Here is a 25,261-nt window from a genome sequence, read left to right on the forward strand (position 1 = left end):
TTCCTGCTTCCAAAGCTGACCAGCGTCTCCACGCAAGGCGAACTCCTCTACAAGCGATCAACTCTTCTGTCATTGCAACTTATGGACAGAAGTCCCTGACCCTCGATCTCAGCCTTAAGGTTACAATGGTTATTTTGGATAGCAGACGTCCGCTATGCCATCTTAGGGGCCGATTTCTTAAGACATTTTTTCATCTGCTCGTGGATACGAGCCGCTGTCGCCTGGTGGATAACATTACTGGCTTGTCGGTCAACGGTTTTCTGTCACACGCTACAGCCCTAAACCCCACTTTCATGAAACTACCTACCTCACCGTATACAGCTCTGCTCAATGAGATTCCAGAGATTACTACAGTCTCTGATCGATAAGACCCCTAAGCACACTGTGACCCATTGCATCGTTACCACAGGAACACCTGTTCACTGGCGCCCTCGCTGACTCTGTCCTGATAAACTTCAAGTTGCTTGCAATGAGTTCGAGCATATGTTACAACTGAAGATCATTCGTCTGTCATCAAGGTCGTGGTCGTCAGTGCTGCACATGGTTCCCAAGAAGAACAATGACTGGCAGCCCTGTGGTGATTATCATGCACTCAATGTGGTCACTATTCCAGACCAATACCCGTTACCCAATATTCAGGACTGCACTGCCTTCTTAACCGGCATAACTGCATATTCGAAGATTGATCTCGTGAAAGCTTATCACCAGATCCCCATTGAGCCTACAGACATCCCAAAAACTGCTATACCTACCCCCATTTGGCCTTTTTGAGTATTTGAGATTGCCTTTCGGTTTGCGCAACGCAGCTCAGATATTTCAGCGTTTTATAGACGAAGTCACCAGAGGCTTACCGTTTTGTTTTGCCTGCATAGACGATCTTCTCGTCGCCAGCAAGGACACGGAAACACACAAGGCGCATCTACATCAACTTTTCACTCGACTTTGTGATTATGATCTTGTTATCTATGTTGAAAAATGTCAGTTTGCAGTCTCAGAGATCACATTCCTCAGGCATCACATCATAAAGGATAGCATCACTCCTCAACCTGACAAGGTTCAGGCTATTATCGACTACCCGCCGCCAAAGTCTGCATGTAGTCTGCGACGTTTTCTTGGACTCGTCAATTTTTATCATCGTTTCATCCCTATATGCTCTAAACTGCTGCAGCCCCTTGAAGCATTACCATCTACTTCGAAGCTGATCAAGCCTTTGCCGCCGTTAAGGCCAAACTCGCCCAAGCCACCCTCCTACACTACCCTTCATCAGCTGCTCCCACTAGCCTCATGGGGATGCTTCTTTAGAAGCAGTTGGAGCCACTCTTCATCAGTGAATTAATGGTGCATGGGCTCCCATCTCCTTCTTTTCCTGAAAGTTACGTGACATTGATACCTGTTGAATCTACCGCCGGAAAACGTTGGCGGGAAACGCCATGCCGCGCACAAGACGCGCGAAGAAGCGGGCGTAAGGCGGGGCTGCTCGTGAGCACAAAATAAAAGAAGAAGTGTTGAACCAGGGCAACACGGGTGTCGGCCTCTTCTCTGTCGCTACATTATTGGTGCCGAAAACCCGGGAGAAGGCTGACATCCTCCGCACCGATGCCGTACCGAGGATGAACAAGTTACGCAGAGATCGAGGCGTCCTTCGCGGTGCCACTACCCGACTCCTGTCCGAGGCCAGCGAGATCCTCCTGCAAGGCACAGTACCGTCTTCCGCCGACTTGCAGGAGCTCATCGACGGGCTTCGTGACAAAGACACAGCTCTTGCCGAACTGGACAAGCAGATCGCCGACGCCCTTGACGGTGAGGAGTTCGACGAGGAAATTCTGGGCGCTCTGGATTACCATGAGAAGATCGTGAAATCCATCAGCAGGCTTCGGTCCGCGATGAACGCGCGTGCAGCAGTTGGTTCTACCGTCACCGAAACCAACCAGCCGAGGCATGCGGTTACAACTGACGGAGCCAGCAGCTCCATGGGAGCTGCCCATTCGGAGGCCATCGGTCAAGACCTCGCCGATCCCACTAGACCACGAGCACCGGGTTTGCGAGTCGCCTTGCCGAAACTTCAAGTGCCCGTCTTCAACGGCGAGAACCGTGAGTGGCAGGGGTTCTGGGAGCACTACGAGGCGACCATTCACACGCACCCCGATCTCACCGGTATCGAGAAGTTCAAGTACTTGAAGACGTACTTAGCCGGCGCTGCGAAGCGGGCCATTGAAGGAATAAGCCTTACAGAAGCGAATTACAACATCGCCGTCAAGGTGCTCACCGAAAGGTTCGGGCGAAAGGATCTTCTCATCGACGAGCACATCGACAGCCTCCTTGCCATCGAACCAATTGAGACATCGTCGGAAGTAGCAAGGCTGCGTGACCTGTACGAACAAATACAGTTCAGGACCGGCTGTTTGGAAAGTCTTGGCATGCCGTCTTCAGAGTACGTGGTTGTTTTGCACCGGGTGCTGATGCGCTCATTGCCAGAGGACCTGGCGATCCAGTACCGAAAGCGCACTAAGACCGGCGCAGACGCCGCGGACTCTGCAGTCCAATCGAGAGACGAGCAAGTCAAGGCAATCTTGAAGTTCCTTCAAGTGGAAGTCGAAAGTAGAGAGGAGAGTCGAGCATCACGCGAGAAGGCCACTTCAGGGAGACCGTCGACGAACCGCAAGGCTGCGGACACCTCAGCACCGCCACATCTACCGTCCGCTCTAGCCCTGACAGCACGGTCATCATCACCAGGTGCCACTTCAAGGCCTGCACAGACAATATGTCCCCTCTGCGGCATCTCAGGCCACTTGACGCGTGATTGCCGGGCCGCGCTATCCGCAGAAGAAAAGCACCAGCGTCTTTCCAGCAATAGCTGCTGCTTCAGGTGCGGGAAGCAAGGGCACATTGCTCGCAGTTGCCGAACCGCAGCCTGGCTTAAGTGCGACCGATGCTCAGGACGCCATATTTCTGCTCTGTGCGACATCTGGGGCCGACGAGGGTCCGACAGTCCACAACCGACTGGAGCTGAAACCCAAGAGGCGGCCACACAGCGAGAAAAGCACGTAACAACGGCTCCTGCTAGCAGCACGCGTTCGTCATCGGTGTTGCTACAAACAGCCACAGTGTGGGCATCCGGAACCCGTGGCTGTGTGCCAGTGCGACTGCTGCTTGACACCGGCAGCCAACGAACGTTCATCCGAAAAGACTTGTCGCAGCAGCTTTGCCTGCCTTCCACTGGATATGAAGAGATGGATGTCTACACATTCGGCGGGTCAAAACACCCACGACATTACCAGTGCCGAAGGGTGAACGTCACGCTCTGTGGACGTATTGAGCCGATCGTCGTCGATATTGAAGCTCTGGAGGTGCCAGAGGTCTGCACCGTAAAGGGTCCAGCTTTAGAGCCAAACGTCATCAATATGATGCGTGACCGCAATCTGACCTTGGCTGACGAAGTTCAAGGGCACCAACCTCAAGACTCTACGATAAGCGTTTTGATCGGTTCAGACCACTACTGGAGGGTAGTGACCGGACGCGTCGAGTGCTTCACCAACAATCTGTGTGCAGTTGAGACCATATTTGGCTGGGTCATTCAAGGAATGTGCGCTAACGTCTACCATGCTTCGACACCGCGTAACATCAGTGCAACTGCCTTGTTCCTGGCTTGTTCCGACGACTGGCGCACTGAATTCCGACCTAGAGACCCATCAGAGATGTGGCGCTTGGACGCCATCGGTATAACTGACGGACAAGAAGACGACGTCAGCAAGCACCCAGCACTCGTCCACTTTCGTAGCGAAGTACACAAGAACGCAGGACGCTACGTAATACCACTCATGATCAAGACGCAAGGTCTCACGTCTTGTAGTAACCGAAGTGTGGCTGAAACCAGACTCAAGCGTCAGCTTCAGCGGTTCGAACATGAGCCGAAAGTTCTGAAGGAGTACCATGCCACCACCAGCGAGTGCTTTGATGAAGGCCATGCAGAGCGAGTAGTGCCGTCTTCACCCCTTGGACAGACCGTCTACTACCTGCCTCATCATGCGGTAGTCCGACGTGAAGCCGTGCCTACAAAGGTCCGTGCCGTGTTTGATGCCTCATCCCACGAATACGGTGAACCGTCTTTGGACGACATGCTCGATAAAGGCATCGATTGGGAGGAGCCTCTACCACCTGACGTCGAGGACTTGTGGAAGAAGACGGCATCGGAACATTCTCAGCTTTCTGGCCTTCGCATTCCACGTTGCCTCTCACTGACATCTCAAGATCAGGGAGGCGTGACAGTAGATGACCACCCTGTAACGCAACTCTGCGTGGAACCCGAAGAAGCACGGGCGCTGACACGATCGCACCTCCCAACCAGCAAGCACGTCGAGGGGCTGCCAGCAAGAACTTGCGACTGTTGGCATGGATCCACCATGCACGACTCGCGAAGGCGTGTGAAACACAAGGAGCTTTTCCGACTGTGGAAACAAAGAAAGAAGGCTTGCGCCTCGAGCGCTCCGATCACTGCGAGCCATCGTCTTCGTCGCGACTGCGCGTTTGTGTCTTCGTCAATGTCAATGACGACAGCGTGTCAGCGCTGCAGTGGGAATTCGTCAGAGTGGTCGAGGCGTTTCCAGGCAGGGACGGCATCAACAGGTATTTCGAACACGCCCACCCAAACCACCGGCAAGTCCGGCGCACTGCTAGTCGGCTGTACCTCTCGCAAGCAAACGACCACAGCGCGGCCCCGGGAGGATGTTGAATCTACCGCCGGAAAACGTTGGCGGGAAACGCCATGCCGCGCACAAGACGCGCGAAGAAGCGGGCGTAAGGCGGGGCTGCTCGTGAGCACAAAATAAAAGAAGTGTTGAACCAGGGCAACACGGGTGTCGGCCTCTTCTCTGTCGCTACAATACCGATACAGTACTTTCAGATGGGAGCTCCTCACGGCCTACCTTGCAGTGAAGCATTTCAGGTACTTTCTTGAAGCACGAGAATTTGCCATTCTCACAGACCACAGGCCACTTGTTTTGGCTTTATGTTCCTGCAGTGCCACCCATACTCCTGGAGAGCTCCACCACCTGGCTTTCATAGCCGAGTTCACGACAGACATACGCTGCGTCAAAGGCAGCCTTAACTGTGCAGCAGACACTCTTACTCATATTACCATCAATGCCACAACAAGCCCCATTGACCTTTCCTTGCCTTCACTTGCGGAGGCACACGCATTAGTTGATGAGCTTGCACGACTCCGATCTTCTACATCCCTCCGACTGGAGCAAGTTAACTTTCCCGACCACGAAGCAGAGCTGGGTAGTATCGAAGATACATGTATCTTAGATACTATCTTAGATACTCTTTGGGTGTCTTGTATATGTATCGTGATACGTTTCGCAAGACGTGTATCAGTATCTGTATTTCCGATACATTCAATAATGTATCGTGTATAATAAGGTACAAGATACTGCATCACAACACCCCCGTGCGAAACAATAAACGCTGGCTGAACTCAGTTTCTCATGCTGATACTGCTGCCGCTAAGCCACCTGAATAAAACTAAACGCAGTAACATTCTCTGATCTTTCCGCCAGAGTCTTCTAGCGAGACCAGGCGAAGGTGTCTCCGCGTCCCTATTGGTGGAGCACAGACACATGGTGGCGCTCGCGCCGCCTCGGACAAAACCAAGCGCGCGAACGTCTACGCCCTGCTGACCTTTTGTTTTCCAGATTTTATTCCTTTTTAGTTCTGTCAGTGCCATGACACTTGCTGTGCTGCATACCCCAATGCGTGCGGCGTCTTTCACGCAAATTTTGTTGCCGCTGTAGAGTCATTATCGAAGTTTCTCTTGCCTGGTGCTTCGTTATGATGCCTTAGGAATCGAAGAATAGGGTTGCTCTGCGTCTCGTGGCTTTCACACCCCAGCGATCTGAAGGATTTCGTGATCTAAATTTGACTTACATATTAGATGAGATTGACTTATACGAAAAAGAGATTCGAACAATTATTGTACCCGATGCTAGATGTAATAAAAAAAAAGCATTTACCTAAGATAAAACATCTTGGCGTACCATACCTTTTCTTCCTGCTATCTTTATTCAAATAGTTTCTAAAATCATTAGTGCTTCCTTAGCTGTCCTTCTTTTGAATGACACACATTACTCAGGTCTCTCTATTTTTCACTGTCTACAGCAATATGCATTTTGTAACGTGCTGCCTAAATAAGCTATTGGCTATATTCTTACTTTTAAAGGCCAACTCCGGCGATTTTTCGAGGTCAGTGGATCTCAATAAAATTCGCTGGGTACGTTCCTTTTCACGTTCTCATTATTTATGCCAAATTACCAGCTGGAGAGATACGCAGATTCATTACAAATAAATTTTATTGATTGCCCCGACTCTCCCCACCTCGCTTCCAAAAATTATTGGCAACATTGTGTGCGTGACATCATTTTTGGCAAAGCGGAAGTGATGGAACCGAGGGGCCACTAGAGCGTCTGCTATCTGCAAGGCAACAATCGTGTGTGTTTGGCCAGCGCTTCATTGGCTGGGCGTGCAAATTTCAGTTCCTTGTGGTAGTGCGTGTGATGGGTGGCAAGTGGTGTTGCGTTGTGGGCTGCACACGATTCCCCGTTGGCAGTCACGAAACACTCGCACCTAACAATTACCCTGCATCTTTATATTAGAGTGTTTTAGCCAGCAATGCCGGTTTACCACACGGAAAGTACGGTAATACCGTACCGGCTAAAGAATGCACATGCGTGAACATTACCGAACGGAAACATTTTCCGCAACATATACAGGGTGCACTGTGACCGGGCCTATCGGTACACAGTGAGCTGCACGTCGTGCGAAACAACGTAGCTTAATCTAGTAACGCTGGCGCGAAAGGTGGCTCATACTTGGTTTATATTAAATTCCTTCGGCCCTACCAACGCCGCTATTGCCAAACTTGTGCACTCTTCCCATAGCAATATTAAGAAGCTTTAGTCATTAGTCCACAAACTTCTCAGCGATAGCATTTTAGAGGAGGCGCTGACCCGATCGCGGCCCTACAAACTTGAGCCGCCTGGACAGGTGGCGCCATCTGGCGGTGGAATGTGCAACCAGGCAAGCAAAGAACTAAACAGGTGTGTTCCACTTCATCGAAGAGGAATGGTGATTTTAGTTGGCCTCCAAGTTCGTCGGAATCGCAGCTGTCATTTTCCGACAGCTCCGAGGAGCTTGCGCACGTAGCACGGTCAGTCACACACAAGACATAGTATTTCCAATGGAATCACCTTACCCCCGAGCATCTGCTCATAGCCGCTTTCGCAGCTTTCATACTACGCGCTGGCAGGACTGGCATGCCTTGCATGATTTCCGGTTTTTGCCGACTTATGCGTCACACGAAGACAGTAGGCTCGGTTGGGTTTCGGTTTCGGTGTTGCTTTTTTTGCTTATTTAAAATTATTCACTAATTTGTCGAGTATTTCTGCTATCGGGCCTGTGACAGGAGTGTCTCAGGAAAATAAAAGCACCATTACTTTGACATGGCCAAAAAATCGCCGGAGTTGGCCTTTAACTATCTGCGCCATTTCTGCTGCTGTTTGATTATTTACATTCTACTCGAGTTTACTTATCTGTCAAGGCGATGTTGAGGACAGATATGTAATAATACAGGGGTGCCTGGAGTGTACAGTAACAAAAATTCTGCTCACTACTTCGTAAAATAGCGAAATTGAGTTTCAGTTACAACAAAAATCATTATAAACCATCTTGAAGACGTTAGGAAGAAGATTCGAGAAGCATTGTTATACCAAATGCACCGTTTTTATCATGAGCTTCCCAATGAGCTGTTTTATGATATTTTCCATAGTCAATGAGTTTTCTATTGTCTAGCCTTGGCAGGTAAGTTGGCGATAATTGATGCCCAATTGTCATGGCTACTAGGTGTGCCGCCTTTGTCGTGTCTCTGTTCTTATTCAATCTGATAGTTTGGTAACAGCCTTTCTATTTTACTTAGATATATATTTGTTTTCCTTTTTTAGGTCTTCTCAATTTCAATTTCTTTTTTTTTTCGTTTGTTTGTTTGCTGTTATTAATCATCATGGGATGGGAGCTGTAAGTGGCAATAGTGTGAATAGCGGTGGTGTCCTGTGATTCTTTGTGCAACTATACAATGCCTCTGAAACGTTTCTAGCTCAGCACATGTTATGTCGTAAAAGAATAAATGTTAAAAGACTGCACGCTGATGGGTATGTCGTTAACAGTCCTGGCTGCTGTACACCTGTCCGGTGATCCGGTATAGCGAATACGGTAATGCGTTTACGGACAAGGTACAACACACCGGTATTTGTGCCATCGTGTGGAGGCTTCCCATTGAAGTGCTTATAATTATATGGCAGCCCCCTAGCTGGTCGACAAGCACAGCAGCGACTCCCATCAGTTATGAAAGCGACAAGCATAAACTACTGACAGCGCAGTGTATAAACAGATGTCACGTTAAGCACCTAAAACAACCCCAATAAGTTGTTTCAGAATGAAACTAATATACTTTGAGCAAGAAATACAAGACTTTTGAGATACCAATAGGCATTTCGTTCAAATGAAACAAAGTTGGTCGTAGTTAAGAAATTTTCAATGCAAATATTTTGTGCACATACATTAGATGCAACGATATAGATGGTGATCAGAATTAAGCTTTATGGTCTTCCTAAAATTCACCACGGGGAGGCACATGAAGACCACCTTTCCACGAAAGTTATGTATCTAGGGGGACACAAAATGGGATGATAATTATCGCCAACAACCGCCCAATTATCTAAGATTACACAATCAACTTTTAGTGGCTGCAGTAAGTGAGCACGTTTGTATTGAAAAGTCAGAGTAAGTCGTGTTTTTGCTCAGTTCCACTTGGCAGAATTCTTCTAGCATGTCCGTGCCCCTAGATATCCGGCCGCGAAGTTTAATTGCAGTTCGCACGATTACGCACGCAAGACAGTATACAGACTGGTGCAAAGCAACGCGCCCCAAAGTGCCGCGGAAGTTTTGTGCGGTGTTTATGCAAAGATGGCAGTTTCCTTTTATTAGCAGCTGGAGCTATGAAAGAATGACTGCGCGTCACATAACAGAGAAACCTCGCGTTGATCCTCATTGTCTTGCATGCATAATCATTCGAACCGCAATTAAACGTTGGATATGTCGGAGCACGGATATGCTAGAAGAATTTTTTCACCTTGATCTGTGTAGAAGAGCGACTGCCTCTAAAGTTTCCATACAAACATGCGTGCTCATTGCAGCCAATAAAAAGTCCGTCGTTGCATGTAAGCTGGGCGGCTGACAGCGATAATTCCCATCTCATTTTGTGTCCCCCTGACCACACAACTTATTTGCAGAGGTGGCATTGTAAGAAAATCATCAAGGTTACGTTTGATTGCCCCATATTGATCTATAATAGCAAATTTGCGAATGTATTGAAGTATCTTAAGATACAATTACAAAGTATCGTATCGGATACAATTATTACCACAGTATCTTGTATCTGTATCACAAATTGCCCAAGTATATTGTATCGTATCGCGATACAATTTCCAAGTATATTTGCCCAGCCCTGCCACGAAGTAACGCTCTGGTGTGACGTTTCACCTAATTGTACTAGCATCTATGTTTGTCCTCACCTGTGTCGTGCTGTTTTGGATACCCTGCACTCAATCTGCCATCCACGGTCACGAGCGATAGCAGACGACGCTCGGTTTGTGTCTCGCGCTTTCGCGCGAAGGAAACGAAGAAGATCGACGCCGAGCTCACGCGCGATCGGGCAGCTTCGAAGAATAAAGAAAAGGGTCAAGTTGTCCCTTCCTGGTCTGCAATGTGTTCCATCGTCTTTCTTATGCCACCTCGGAACCCATAGAAACCGACAGCCACAACAGCACGTCACATTTGGCACGTCACAACGGCACGTCACTAAGAAGACGTTCATATTTTCTATGTGGGGACGTCGCTCTCTACGCGCTCCGTTGGCTGAACCACTGACTTCAGGACAACGTCGGCTCCGTGAACCCAAGATGGCGACCGCCCCGTGTTCCATCGACATGTTCGAACAGCTGGATGACGCCGCCCGGGTGGAAGCCTACAAGTCAGCTGTGTCCGAAACCGGTGCCCTGAAGAACGAGGTGGATCAGCTCCAGCGCGAATTGGAGGGACTCAAAACCATAATTTCGAAGAACCACGACGCCGCTAAAGCTGATGACACACCACAGCCACCTCTTGACCCACAGCTGCAAGCAAGTTACGACTTCTTTTGCAACCTACTTGCTCCACTTGTAGGACGCATTGAGTGCTTGGAGTCAAAAACGCATGAAGATTCTGACGCCGAATCAAGCATGAGTGCAGAGAGCAGCGCGTCGATGAATCTTAAACGCGGCTCGCAAAATGAACACAGCAAAGCCAGAAACGATAATGCCATATGCATGTCTAACGTTGAAGACGCTCGCAACCGATTTTCAAGTTTCGCCGCGAGCTCCTTACCGCATTTCGGAAAAGACCTATACGCCTGGTTTCACCAAGTCGACCATTGGTTCAAAACCTTCAGCGTTCCTGAGGAGGTCGCCGTACCGTTCATTACTTCGAGGCTCCCAGCTAAGGACTTTACATGGATGCGTCACCACACAAAGATGGCAGATATTTCTACTTGGCCTGATCTGAAAGCAGCGTTCCGCCGACGTTATAACATGGACTGCGATGTAACGGCTAAGCAGTGAATGTTCGGAGCAACGCAACGCGCTGGAGAGTCCTGTACAGACTTCGCATACCGCAAGTAGGACCTTATGGAACAATGCAATTATCCTGTAATACAACAAGAGAAGTGTCAAGCCATCATGGCTACGTTATCACCTAAAGCAAAGAAACATTTCTTCGACAAGACATTTAGGCAGCTAGAAGACATGATAAGTTCCTTTGTGCGCTTTGACCAGATCAGAAATTTTGAGGAAAGTGTTCAGACTGTGGTTGCGCAAGAACGCGACAGTCCGTCCAGAACACAGTCCGCCAAGCGTCGCGTTGACTCGAAGCGTTCCCCTCGAATGCTTCTGCGCAATCGTCAGCGCACGAGTAGTATAGAGTCTAGTGGTTCCTCAGATGATCAAACAGCACAAAAAAACGCACCTAAAAAAGATGACACAAATGGGAAGCTTAGAATAACAGAGAGCTGAGCTAGTTGGTAAGTATTCATTCTAAAAAGACAGGGCGTGCAAACACGGACACAAGAAAGAAGTCGGGACACCATTTGTGGCGTTTGTGGTGTCCTGACTTCTTTCTTGTGTCCGTGTTTGCACGCCCTGTCTTTTTAGAATAAATGGGAAGCCGTCTCCGTTGTGGCATTCGACTCATGAAAGACCCCAAGGAAACGCCCCGAGAATTCGTAAACTGTGCTTGAACTGCTCCAGAAGTGGTCATTTTGTCACGCAGTGTCGCCTACCGCTAACTGCAGAATTTTTGAAGTGGCAGGAACAATTTGAATCTTCCAGTCCAATACAGCGGGGAAACAGACAGCTGGTGACACCAATCGCCAGTAGTCGCCAGTAATTGAGCAGGTGTCATGTGCCTCAGAAGCGGGTACTTTTTTCGTTCCTGTCACCATCAACGGACAAAGAATTAAGGCATCCTAGACTCTGGAGCTGTCAAAAGTTTGATTACGGCACCACTAGTTGACAAACTCAAACCAAGCATAAGGCCTTCGTCCCTACGTTTGGTAGGAGCTAGCAGCCATCCCCTGCAAAATTTGTGTCAAGTCAGAGCTGTGGTAACAGTGGATGACCAAACACTCCAGCATGACTTTGTCGTTCCCCAGTTACCTCACGAAGGAGTCCTTCTAGGCGACGACTTCTTGCGGGCCTCAAGAGCCGTCATCTACTGGGGCTCGGAGAGCTTTGCTGTGTCTGTTCCTCGAAGGCTACGCAAGGTCTACCTGGTTACGGAGCAAGCACTGCCAGCTTTATCTCAGAAGTTCGTTCCCGTGACCTGGCATCGTACAGCTGAAGACAAGGATCATGTAATGGTCTTCACAGGGACAAAGCTCTTGTACGACCGCTATTCAGTAATTATGGAGCCCATGGTTGCAGACGCATCAAAAAATTCCGTCAAGGTTTTGATGACGAACTGTTCATCTCAAGCCGACGTGCTTCCACATCAGATGACAACAAGCCTCATAGGAGAAGCAAGCGGAATTGAGGATATTGAGCACTTCCACAAGCACGACAAAGACGTGTCTGAGAGAGGGTAACTGGTGCTCCTCAAGGACCCTATCTGAGCCCCATTGCTCAGATGGATCAACCTCATGATTCCGACTAAACTGTGCACATGTTCGATTCAGTGTAATTATTGCTAGTGTGTGTGTATACTTTTGTGTGCGTGAAAGTGAAAAGACTTTGATTGACTTTTGTAAATATTTATAAATCGGACTGTTAAGGTTAGTTTAGTTATGTTTCACCAATCTTCTGTTTTAGTGTTACGTGACGTATTACGTCGGAACGACTAGTTTCAAAACCCGGGCATGTCACAAGCGGTAGCATACAACGCTCGGTTTGTGTCTCACGCTTTCCCGCGAAGAAAACGAAGAAGATCCACGCCGAGCTCGCGCGCGCTCGGGCAGCTTCAAAAAATAAAGAAAAGGGTCAAGTAGTCCCTTCCTGGTCTCCAGTGTGTTCGGTCGTCTTTCTTACGCCGCCTCGAATCCCATAGAAACCAATGGCCACAACGGCACATCACACCCAAGTATCTTGTATCGTATCGCGATACAATTTCAAAGTATCTTTGCCCAGCCCTGCCACGAAGTAACGCTCTGGTGTGACGTTTCACCTAACTGTACTAGCATCTATGTTCGTTCTCACCTGCATCGTGCTGTTTTGGATACCCTGCACTCAATCTGCCATCCAGGTGTACGAGCCACACAACACCTGATCACCGAACGTTATGTCTGGCCGCGATTCGTGACTGCGATTCGTGACTGAGTTCACACTTACACAGAGTGTCAAACTATCAAGATTCAATAACACACCAAGCCTCCGTGAGGAAAATTCCCTGTCCCTGATGCACATTTCGACACCACTCATGTGGACATCGTTGGACTTTTGCCACCATGTTAAACGTATTTGCTTACGTGTATTGACAGGTACTCAAGGTGGCTTGAAGCAGCTCCAATGCCTGACATAATGGCGGAAACGGTTGCTCGTACTTTTCTGTCTACCTGGATTAGCTGTTTTGGCGTGCCATCAACGGTGGCTACTGATCGAGGCAGACAGGTTGAGTCGGCACTTTTCACTTCTGTGACATCTCTTCTAGGTTGTGCACGCATTCGCACCACTGCTTATCATCATCCTGCATCTAATGGCATCGTGGAGAGATTACATCCTCACTTGAAAGCAGCCCTCGCCGAAGTTTGCTATCACACTTCCCCCATCGTGCTTCTCGGCCTTCGATAAACACTCCGACCAGAACTTGCCTGCTCTGTAGCTGAGATGGTTTATGGCTGCGCACTGCGTTTGCTGGGTGACCTCGTCAATCCAGTACCTACGCAGAGTGTTTCAGATCTATCTTCTTTCGTCCCGCGTATACGGATCTTCACGCAAAACTTGCGCCCATCACCAACTTCTGCTCACATGAATAAGCACGACGCTTTTCTGCCCTGAAACCTACAGACATCCTCGCACGTTTTTTTGTGTTGATGTGCCTCATTGTGCTCTTCAGACCCGCTATGAAGCGGGGCTGAAGTCATCAAAGTCCCAGTCATCAAACGTTCTGAACATCATTTTACAATCCTGAGCAACGGACGTGAAGGCACAGCCACAATCGAAAGGATCAAGCCGGCACCCACTATCAACAGCTCCATTTGACCACCTCTTCAAGTGCCCATGGCCACTTGTGTCCACCTGTGGCAGACTTTTCTTCTTCTTCTTCTGGCGTACCACCGCTTGGGACATGAACTGGTAGTGGGGAGTCTGCTTAAATGGAGGATGAAGTAGTTCAAACAATGGCGTAGACATATTAATAAACCACTCTGTGTTCTGAATCATGCTTCAGAGTGCTACAACAGCATGCGACAAATCTCTGTAACTCCACTCGTACTTGACGAATTCTGAAAATTTTTGCGGCGGTCAATTCGTGAGCCAATAAATGCCGTTAGTGAAGCCATTCGATGGCTACTTGGAAAGGTCTTGCAGGGCCCCTTTAAGGTTACCAAATGGCCCGATCAGATAGATTTGTGTTTCATTATTTAGAATCTATCATCCAAAGAAATTAAGGTGTCTCCTGAATAAAGGAAGGAAGGATGGATGGTATAAAAGATAAATGATGATTTAGAAATTTTCATAGTGGCTGTGTTGTTGTTGGTTATACACACTTGCCAACCTGGTAACCTCAAAATTCAGGAGATTCTTAAAGGGGAGCTGAAGGGGAGTGACCGCAGCAACACCACAGACAGCTCTGAATGGTTGCAAGTAAATTTCATTGACGTCAATAGTCATACTAGTATTCATAAATATGCAGCCCGTGCACGTCAGGAACAATATGTGCTGTGTCCCATGACAGCCAGATGGAGATTTATGGCCATGAACATACAATCGAGAGGATTGGTCCATATTCAGGAATCTCCCGGACAAATTGGGAGAGTTGGCAGGCATCGATATACTATAGGTCTGCCCAGGATTTGCACGGTCAGTAATTTATATATGGAAATCTTGTGAATCATCAGAAGAAGATAGAAATGGCCTGCTTGTTCACTATAAGGCACCAAGAAGCATTACTCAGAATTTGTGATCAATTCCCGGGCCAGTAAATCCATTATATGTTGTATGTTCTTACAGCATTTTGAGGTTGGGTCGCAAAGTAATTTTCAATAATGCGTGTTCTTGCCGAGTTGTCTGATAGCCTAGCTTTTATATTTTTCCATCGGCCAGGTTACTATTGGCAAGTTCCGTAGACTGTCACACCGCCCCGGGGCTCGCAGACGGTGTCTCGTCATGTCGCCGTATCATTTGTGCAAGATGAAAGAAATCAAAAGAAAGTGTGTCTAGGGCCGTGTCAAGTGAAGTCAGCCTCCATTCTCTTTTTTAAATATGCGGCAAAAAATAAGTAAGTTACACCATTGATGAAAATAGGTGGTGTGCATTTTGTCGGCAGTAACCTTGAAACCATGTAGACAAAGGAAAAGAAACTTATTTCCCTATATATGCACGCTTTTAAGAAAATTAGAGCTTGCAATGAAGTGTTGCAGCAGGACGAACAACAAAATGGCCTAGCACAGGAAGTCTTAATTTTGCATCAATTAACCCGCAGATGTGTATGTTTACGTTCTTGCTGCACCCAGTGTGCCAACACAATGAGAACACAACAGCACTAAGGCTAAAACTGGTGTGCTTTTATAACACTTATTATACAATTTGTCACAGCTCTATAGAGGAATGCTACAGTAACTCAAAGTGAGACTGTGTTCCAGCAGCATCAGCGCGCAGTGTGTGGGCGCCGTTGGGTTTCCTCTCAGCAGACACATGTTTAGGTTCTCAGCTGCATCATGTGCGCCAAACACAGGCAACTTCAAGCTATCAACAACCTGCAATCATGAATCCTCACCATTCGAACAATAATATAACTGCACTAGCGAAAAATAGATTAGCAAGCACGGAATATTTTTACATTTGCACTAGCATAGTGACTTGCAAAAACATGTATCAAAATCGGCATTGTGATAACGTTACTGATATGTCTTTTAATTATATAAAATGAACATCCACTCATAACTCGATACGTGAAAGGAGCTAAGAACATTACAGAGCAGCAAAATTACGCCTAGTCGCAAAACGGCAGCGCATGAAAGGGACACTAAAGAGAAACAATGAATTGGTTTAGATTGATAAAGTGTGCTCGGAGAACTCTTGTGTAGTTTATTTCACCACCGTAGGTTTATTATTAGAGGAGGAAACCAAGTTCAAAGTTTCATTTTTAAATTTCACGCCGAACTTAGTAATTCGTGACGTAAAAGACTTCAATGAGCATTTAACGTATTTTGGCGCCACTGGCTCGACGAAATTTCCACAAACTCATTATGTCAAGTCTCTAGCCCCCTCAGATGACAATGTACTTCGATTTAACCGATTAGGAACTACACAGGCCCAAGCAGGCGCCGTCAAAAATATGTGACGTCACGGCATATGGTGCGGGAATTCCAAGGTGGCGTCACCACCTGTATTTTCTTTTTGTGCGTTTTCTTGCTTATTAAGCGTCTTCTCGCAGCAAGCGCAGTGTTTTTGGTATTGTGGAAGACTACTTTACTAATGCAAGAAAAATCGTTTTGCTCTTTGGTGTCCCTTGAAATGCGGGTCTTGTGGCCAGGCACGATTAGGGTCAAGAAAAAAAAAAGACAAGCTACCGTACCCTTACATAAACTTCCCTGTCATAAATTTCAGCTTGTGTGGCTACAGATGCACATGTGATGCATACAATGACATAGAATGTGTTGCCGGCCTTCATGCTACTGAAAATAACGCGTTTGGCATTCAGGACTTTTTCCCCTTGAACGAGGCATCATATCTGCGTTTCTGAAGCACCCACGTGGCACATGATATCACTTAGTGACTGTGAAAAAAAGTAGAGTCACTTTCAAGCAGTATGCCAGAAAATCAGCAGATACAAAGGATGCACATGTGCTCAGGGACTCCAATGCTCTTTGCAGGTACCAGATTGAACCGCCCGCTGCTCCACCTATGGGCAACAGAACCTGCCAATACTAACACCATTGTCCGCATGTTTTTATATTAATGTCCTTTCTGCCTGCAAATTGTCTTGAAACATTATATGACTATGTCTCATAGTGCTCAGAATTTCCTTCGAGACTAATTTTTTATATTAATTTAGTGCTTGGCATTGTTCTACATTTGGTGTCCGTGTGCTAGGCGGTCACAAAGCATTATTGTTTTTGTTTTCTGTATCAAGGTGTGCACACACCTTGAAAAACCTGCTATACCTTTGTGTTGCTCATCATTGCATAGGCTCTGTTTCAGAAGACCTGTTTCAACTGGATTCAAGCTCTGCGATGTGCCTGCTACCTGGCTACTTCTTAGGCAGTAACCAACTACAGAATATCAGCTACCTCTGCTCGTTCTCTGATTAACTATGCTGCCTTCCTACATTTTAATATTAACGCTTTGCGGTCCAAAACCTTTACCCACTTTCCGGCTCTAGCAGTCCGAAACTATTTCGCCAGTTTCTGGCGCTGCGAATAAAAACACAAACTGTGGAAGAGAAACGCACAGGATATTTATTTCTGCTCCTGCATTCTGCAGGCAACTCTTTTAGCAATATTTGGGCAACGTATGATACCACTCGAAGCATTTTCCTGTGTGCAGGCCAGGGTTATTACTGCAGGTTTCCACCACCGCCGTCGTCGTCGTCTTTGTCACTCACTTCTGTCGAATCACTGTCATCACTGTCTGGTGGAGGCACGTAATTCTCTTCCTCCCTAAAGTCATCCTCGCTTTTGCTAAAAGCACCACCGTAAAATGCACGCGGTGAAAATGTGGCTTTTCAGCGAACCGTGCGTGCAAATTGTCTTGAAACATTACACGCTTCTCAGCGAATCGTGTGCGCGAGTGGGTACGCTCTAGACCCCATGCTGAACATAGTGCTGCACTGCAAAAAAGTAAAACCTCAACAAACAAAGCTCACTTATTCCTCAAGAAATGGCACTTCATGTATACAAAAAAATGCGTGTGACTCGCAGTGAGAAAACAGCGAAATTTTAACCACGAACACCCTTGACGGGCGGGGCGCGACAGCGGGGCGCTACGGCCGTGTTGCGTTGTCGGGCGCTGCCCAACAACGGACCGCAAAGGGTTAAGTCTATCATGTTCCATCCTATTGTACAATTAGTGAACCTTGTCAGAGTTTCTGCTTCATGTGTTACCACTGGCCGAATGCAATGAGTGCGCACACTCAGCTTTAACCCCTTCAGACGCAGCTTGTCAAGAACTATACGTAAATGCATCAAATTCGTAATTATCTTAATTAAATTGTATCGCAATAAGTATTGTAATTAGTCTTAATTAACTAGTAATTAAATATTTATTTATCCTGAAATCATTTATGTTCTGTTCTTCCATAATGGAATTGAATTTCAGGCTAGAAATATGGAGCAATTTTGTTTTCGGTTATGTATATTTTGAGCAAAGAAAGATTACACTTTTGACATGGCTCGCAGAAAGCGGCACATCGAACAACTTGACGAGCATAGTAGTGCCTTCAACAAAGTAATCATATGCAACCGTACACTGCAAAATGAAGTTAAATTAGACGCACTTATTAAGCATGAGGCTCAATTCATCCAAAGCACAATGCGTCTTGCTCTTTCTTAGCCAATGCGTCTTGCTGTTTCTTTTTTTGCTAGTTGACACAACTAGCAAAAACAAGTTGTGCACATAACTGTGTACATTGCGTCTCAAAGGAGAGCGGTAACATGGCCACTAGATTAAAAGAAAGGTGTGGCCTGCTGCGTGGCACCGGAATTACATCTCGGGCCTAGTTCTGCATGCGTTCGCTGTGGCGCCACTGCTCGAGCACAGCTTGTGACAGATTCCAGAGTTGCGTTGGTATGCGCGACACCGACTCTAATCAGGCCATAAATAATGCGTCTTCTAGTTGCACATTACAGGTGGAATATCTCAGTCATCATTAGAAGTGCCAATTATACCACACACATGAACAAGTTGCCGCAGGCATGGGAATCTTTTGTGTAGTGGGTCTCAGTACTCTCCGTGGAGGTTGCCCGCGTGACTATCACGGGATGTGTTAGTGGGTAATGTTCTTCTATTGAGAGGTTCTGCCTGAAGCATTCTATCACTACGTTTATTTACTTCACATGCGTCCCCTTATGGAAAAGTACAGGACTTGTATCCGAAGTAATGCGACAACTCACCCTGATTATTACGCACATCTAGATGAAGGGCACCTTTTCCCCTGCCAGTGTTCCTGATGGGCATGTTTCTCCCAACAGCTCCCCCCAAGCTTGGCATGAAAATCACCCCCCTCTCCCTCCTAAGAGAAAGTTCTGGCTACATTTGGATGTGAAGCTGTTGGAACTTTAAAAATGCAAGTGCCGGTGAAGAAAGTGTGAAATGATTCATCTAGCAGCTTAGCCCACTTATTGCAGTTTCAATACAAACAAGGAAGGATTTATTTATAACCTTCCTTGAGGGATGTTTACATGACAACCTACATGCCAGAGACCTGCCGCTGGACTCCCTCTTGCCGACAGCCCTTGGCAAAAGATATTCTTAAGCCATGCTTGTCAGTGCTGTAGGGAAATCGTGATATTTCACAGTCATGCATTCGCCACAAGAAGGGCTGGCTGCCACACATGCTCCCACCAAAGAACCCTCGAGAAACACGAACAATCACACAAACAATCATAAATCCCGAGGCAATCACATTGTGGCACCAACCGGCGTCCGCCTCGTGTCCCCAAACAGTGGCATCCTCACCAAAAACAGCGACCGCAACTGTCAACTCAGCCGAGACGCGATGCAGCAGGCCACACCTTTTTTTTTTTTTTTTTTTTTTCATGTAGCTGCCACGGCAGTAAGTCACCATTGGGACTGTCGGCTGTGTGCACTCCAGCCCATCTTTATTCTTTGGTGAATTTCGTTTACGTGAGTAGGCTCCCCTGTCAGTAATTGACCCATACATATAACTCTTGTCCAGAGCCCAATTACCAATCATCAACTCTTGTTCTCTCATCTGGCTGATGAACATTTTCTATGTCTTCTGTACATTTACCTTCACATTTTCTTGGTTTGCCATTGGCCGCCATCTTTGCTGAAGAGAAAATCGTCTTCTGCAAATTGTAGGTCACTGAGATATTCTCCGTTAATCTTCATTCCCATTTCTTCCCAATCCAGTCGTTTCAGATCTGCTAATAAGTGTACAATGAACATTTCGAGATCTCCTTACCTGACCTCTTTCTCCATCTCAATTCTATTATTTTTCTTGTGGAGAAGCAGGGTAGCTGTGAAGTCTTTGTTCGCTAATGTATTCAGATATGTTTCTAGTACTCTTTGGTGGCACAATGGCCCCATGACTGCTCGTATAATCTGTGCAAGTCAAATTCGTTTTCATAGTGTATGAAAGCCATACAGAAACATTTTCATAACACTCATGGTTGTACCTTTTAGAAGAAAAAGCAACCCTAAAAGCAGACCCAAGTTTAAGTCGCATAAAACAGCTCGTTTCCAAAAAATATGGCAAGGTATACTTCTGGCTAGCTGGTCTTGCATACGTGAAGTAGTGGAAACGGCCAAACGAAAGGTGGACTTGTCAGTGTTTTTATTGTGCTATTTCCATTACTTCAAGTTTAAATTCCACTCTTTTTGTGTATGCTCTTTCTGCTCTGCGTCTAGTGATTTGGCATTTTGTCCCAGGAATCCAAAAACGCATCTATCAAGTTGTCTGCAAGACTCATCAACCTCTGTGACATGGACATGTAAACACAGCAACACGAGTGAGAACGTTTCAGGGTCATTAATTGCGTCTGTCACGCATCGTTTATGCTCATGGGACTTCGCGACAAGCATTTGTGATGCTTCTGCATGAGCATCTGGGAGCGCATGTCACAACAGCCTTTTCGTCAAGGTCAGTGACAACTCCGCTCACACTGAAGGAAGGATGATGCGCCGAGTGCTTCTCTCATCCCTGGCACAACTTTGTATTCACCAAGATTGATTTGGGCGAGTTGATTCATAGCTAACTGAGGAAAGCAATGCAAAAACACATCGAACACCGGACAAGCGCTGAACTTGCAACTGAATTCTTATCGAAGCAACCACATGTTTTTACAGTGCACAACATCATGCCACATTTCCACACACCAGGAAAGCAACGTACACTGTGTCCACACCAGGACAGCAATCTACCAAGTGTTTCGACACTGTAGTTTTGTATGGAAATGTGGCATGGTGTTGTGCACTATAAAAACGCATGGTTGCTGCAATAAAAATTCCATTGTAACCTTAGTGCTTGTCCAGTGTACTGTGTCTTCTTTGTCCCCGTCTTTTAGGCTGCTTTCCTTAATTTTATTCAGGTCACAGTTGCACTAAGTCTTTACAGGCTCAAGGGTCAGCAGGAAGTCTCTCTCAGCTCAAAGGGGAAGACAGGAGCCACTTGCATGCATGTACTGCTCATCATTAGGCTTGAAATACTCAAGTACTGGTGAAGTGGCTCTCCCTACCAACTAATCAGAGGCCAATAAGTCATTTATGATGCAAACATGTCAGGGTTTTACACACACACAAGATGTATCTTTAATTGTGCTGCCCCATATCTGTGATGCAAGCCTACAAAATAGGTTTTTTTTTTTTATGGCCAATGTTTTCCGTCGAAAAACTGACATCCTAACAAAATGACGGGCACCACAGATCCCACTGCGTAGCTTCCTTTCTCGGGGTATACGGGTGCATATGTAGCCGGTCAATACGCCAAAGGGACTGCAAGGATTTAGAACTGCCAATCACGCATTTCATCGGGGCACGCTATGCAGAAGGTTTGCATGCTCTAATGACACAAGCATTTAGTGAATGAATCACCGAGTTTTCTTTCCATTTTATTGGACTGGAACAAACTATCAATAAACAGACTTTCAGTCAGCTGATGGGTACCGTATCACCCTGTCAGGCAACATTTCTTTAGTTTTAGCACACTTCACTATTATCACAGTTCTCGCGAATATTCGAGCTTTCGAAAGGTATTTTACAAGCTGCTTCACGGTGCATGTGTCGCGGCTACGAAGCCAGTTTCCGATTGTGAAATTGGCAAGCCAAATTAGGTGATTTTGGTGTGTAGATTTAGGATCAGGTCGAAAGAAGAAAAGGGTGGGTTGCGGGGTCCGTGCAGCGTACGATGTCTGGCTTTACCAGTGTACGGACATATCACGCAGGCGTGCCTACTATGTCAATTTAAGGTGCACTGCGAGCAGCGCATAACAAAAGTTAGACAAAGACGTTTCAGTTATACGGTCGTTCATTAGTTTTTGTAAGGAAACGAGCAGGTTGCAGTCCGCTTAATCGTGAGCTTTACGCTAAAGTGAACCCGTTGCGCCGACTGTCTGACAGGCGCACAGAAAGTTGGACAGCGCAGTGCGTCAACCCAGGCCGAACGTCGAAACTTGCGCATCCGAAAAGCGACAAGAAATACACAGGTCCCAAGGGTGGTCGAAGGTTGGTTAAGAAGTTGTGCATGCCAACATTTAGTCGACGGGACAGCACTTGCCCTGTCACGAGAGACATGATGGTGACGGGCGATCAGACTTTGACTGGGCCGAGTAGATCACCGAAGGTAACACAGCCTCAACTTACTTTCTGTGCCGGCTAATGGTCATAGGGACGACTGGACGTAGAGTCGGCGCGAAGATGACCGTCGCTGAGTGCAGTGAGCTTTCGCCATGTACTACAAAAACCACACAATAATAGCACGGTACGTCACTTGACACGGGCTTACTAGCCGCTGCACCATTTCCGGAGATATTTTTGTCCTGCTCACATGGCCGATTTGAGTGGAGCTGACAATGAAACTTTGAACACTATTTTCTTCGTATGATCGCATAACACAAGATCACAACACGTAAAACATCGTACAGTGAGTACGTTTGACGGACATGGAACTGTCGGCACAGTCAACCAACACAGGCGCCACTGCGGCCGCTGATCACAACACAGATGCACGGATGGATGGATGCATATGAAGCTCTATGGATGGATGGATGCTATGAGCGTCCCCTTTATAACGGGGCGGCGACATGTCTGCCACCAGGCTCGAAGAAAAAAAAGAAAAAAAAAAAAACCTTCCTTGTTTCATGTTGGCCTGATACCTTACCTCCATTGATTAAATCTACGTTATTATACCAAAAAAAAAAATATATATAAATTCACGGTCCATCTTTCTGCCTCTTAAGGCAGAATGACCTTATTTTTCCCCATTATTTATTTTTGTACTTTATCACTACTTTTCTCCGTCTCTTATGCCATCTTCGACAAATCGGCCCGGTGCGCACCGGGGCACCAAGGCGCTACGATGATTGGACGAAACGGTGCACCGAGGCCCCGGTGCGCACCGGTTCGATTTCATGAAGATGCCATTACTTATTTCTATCGCGGACGTGTTCAGCTTTCCATTGTTGTCCCTAAAACCCAAGGCTTCATGTAGACCCGTGCCCATACGTATACCTGGGTGAATATCGCCACATTCAATCAGTACATGTTCCATCGTTTCCTTAGTTCCCCCCAAGGAGGTTTCAAAAAAATTCTGTGGAGTGGAAGCTGCAAATGCCTTGCCAGCGAAAGTGAAGCCAGCTTTTGCCCACCAAAGAGCTCGGAAACATGCTCTTTTCTGGTGGTGCCTACTTAGCGATCAATTCCCAAGCAACGCTGGCCGACTGCCGACGTTTGGCTGATCACTGGCAAATAGCCGGCAGCAGGCTAGAGAGGCTAGAAGGGTTTGGCTAGTGTCGTCTAGAGAGGCTAGAAGGGTTTGGCTAGTGTCGTGAGCAGACGCTTCTGTCGGCCGCCGCGGTGAAACGTGTTTTTATGACGCCGCTAGGGGCGCTGCGCGCGAGTACCGTGCGCCACGGGCAACGATGCGGTAACGTTGACCACGTGGTGAACGGGGTAGGCGGCAGTTTTAACCCGTAGTAGGGTGTTTGGGTGCGCCTGTTTAATTATATTAACGGTGTTAGACTGAACTTTGTGTGTTCTGTTCGATGGTCGGGCGGGCGATGGTTAAGCGGACTGAAAAAACCACGGGCGCCAGTGATCTCGTGCAGTGCGGGGAAGGCACGCGCTGGTGCTACCTAGATGAGACGGCCTTCACAAGTCTAGCCGACGCTGAGGAGGCGAGCTTCGTGTGCAAGCTGTGCGAGAAAGTGAAGGCGGCCGTGCAGCGCATGGAATCTTGCATTGAGGAGCTAAAGGGGGAGCTGAAGGTGGAGCGAGTAAAGAGAATTGAGCTCCAAGCGCAGCTCGGAGAGGCACGTGAGCGTGGGGAGGCTACCGCCAGCCTAGTAGAACAAATGGAGGCCGATATAAGGAAGGAACGGGAAAGGCGGGCCGAGCTCGAAGAGCGAGTAAAGGTGCTTATGGCGCTTGACTCCGGTCCCGAGCAGTGTGAGGCGAAAGGCAAGGGCATCACGGAATTCCAGGCAGAAACAGGCAAGAAAGGGGACCTAGGGGCTGCAGTGGCACATGTAGGAACAGGCGACAGCAGGAGAAAAAGCTACAGCGATGTGGCGCGACAGGCTTCCGGCGGGGCAAAGCAAGGAGCACCGGCAGCGGGCTCGTTATCGCGAGTCGGGGACACTCAGCGAACGGGGGATCAGCGGGGGAGAACAGGATCACAGCAATCGCAAGCCGGAAGCGAACGACTGGACCGTAGAAGGGTCCTAGTGGTGGGGGACTCCAATGTAGCCAGAGTCAAGCAGGGAGTCCTTACGACAGTGAAGGCAGACAGGAGGGTAAAAGTGGAGGCCCAGTCAGGAAAGTGCATGACGGATGCACTGGCCAAAGCACAGGAAGTGGTGGGGGACAGCATGGAGGGTGAAAACCTCGTCATCATCCATGCTGGTCTCAACGATGTCCTGAAGGGAAAGAGCCAGAACCTTCAGAGACAGTTAGAGGATGGGGTGCGTAAGCTTCGAGAAGCTTCTGAGGGTGTGCATGTGACAATATGCACCATCCCAGAAGTCTGGGGGCAATCTGGCGGTATGGAAAGGAGGGTGATAGAGGCTAACTGTGTCATCAGAGCTATGAGCCGGCAGCTCAGCTACAGCGTAATGGAGGTAAACAAAGACGTGTACGAACCCGGCCTCCGCCCTTTTGCACAAGATGGCATTCATTACAGTGGTGCCACGGGCAGGAGGGTAGGTAATAGGATGGGTCGCCAAGCCACAGCTTTTTTAGGGGGACCCAGTGCCCTGAGGCCACCAGTGTAGACAGATACGATTTCAAAGTGGCACCAATATCCAAGACACGTAGAGTCCGGGGGAGAAGAAATCGACGTAGGCAGGGCCGAGCAAATTCAGATGTAGGTTATATTAACATGCAGGGTGGCAGGAATATGTTGAAGTGGGGAGAGATAGAAGAGCAACTAAGGGAGGAGAAGCTGATGGTATATGGGTTTGTAGAAACACATCTTAGGGACATGGAACAACCACCTAGCAATCCGGACTACGCATGGGAATATTGCAATAGAACAGAAGGCAGCAGAAAGGGGGGTGGTATCGGGGCAT

The 25,261-nt window shown here is 47.6% G+C and overlaps 3 protein-coding genes across 3 annotated transcripts in view; 2 read left to right on the forward strand and 1 right to left on the reverse strand.

The window, feature by feature from the left end:
• LOC119382412 (ankyrin repeat domain-containing protein 50-like) overlaps nt 1-22,667 on the reverse strand; it is a 191,069-nt gene extending 168,402 nt beyond the window's left edge. The window contains 1 exon segment of the mRNA XM_037650105.2: nt 22,338-22,667. The gene's annotated coding sequence lies outside the window, so the exon portion shown is untranslated.
• Nucleotides 2,460-5,061, forward strand: LOC119381050 (uncharacterized). The gene is made up of 2 exons (XM_037649040.1): nt 2,460-4,383; nt 5,018-5,061. The coding sequence occupies exons 1-2, from the start codon at nt 2,460-2,462 to the stop codon at nt 5,059-5,061; spliced, it is 1,968 nt and encodes a 655-aa protein (XP_037504968.1).
• Nucleotides 22,668-23,651: 984 nt separating the features above from the next.
• LOC119381051 (uncharacterized) lies at nt 23,652-24,965 on the forward strand. The gene has a single exon (XM_037649041.2). It carries the CDS (start codon nt 23,738-23,740, stop codon nt 24,962-24,964), a length of 1,227 nt encoding a protein of 408 aa, XP_037504969.1. The 5' UTR covers nt 23,652-23,737; the 3' UTR covers nt 24,965.
• Nucleotides 24,966-25,261: the final 296 nt, after the last annotated feature.

This window comes from Rhipicephalus sanguineus, chromosome 2 (genome assembly GCF_013339695.2).
Source record: "Rhipicephalus sanguineus isolate Rsan-2018 chromosome 2, BIME_Rsan_1.4, whole genome shotgun sequence".
NCBI lineage: Eukaryota > Metazoa > Arthropoda > Arachnida > Ixodida > Ixodidae > Rhipicephalus > Rhipicephalus sanguineus.

What these genes read in the sequence shown, in the direction of transcription:
- LOC119381050 (XM_037649040.1), top strand. Translation starts at nt 2,460, where the DNA reads ATGCGCTCATTGCCAGAGGACCTGGCGATCCAGTACCGAAAGCGCACT. An exon ending in GCCAGCAAGAACTTGCGACT is followed by an intron (nt 4,384 to 5,017) that starts GTTGGCATGGAT and finishes ATGTTCCTGCAG; the next exon opens with TGCCACCCATACTCCTGGAG.
- LOC119381051 (XM_037649041.2), top strand. Translation starts at nt 23,738, where the DNA reads ATGGTCGGGCGGGCGATGGTTAAGCGGACTGAAAAAACCACGGGCGCC.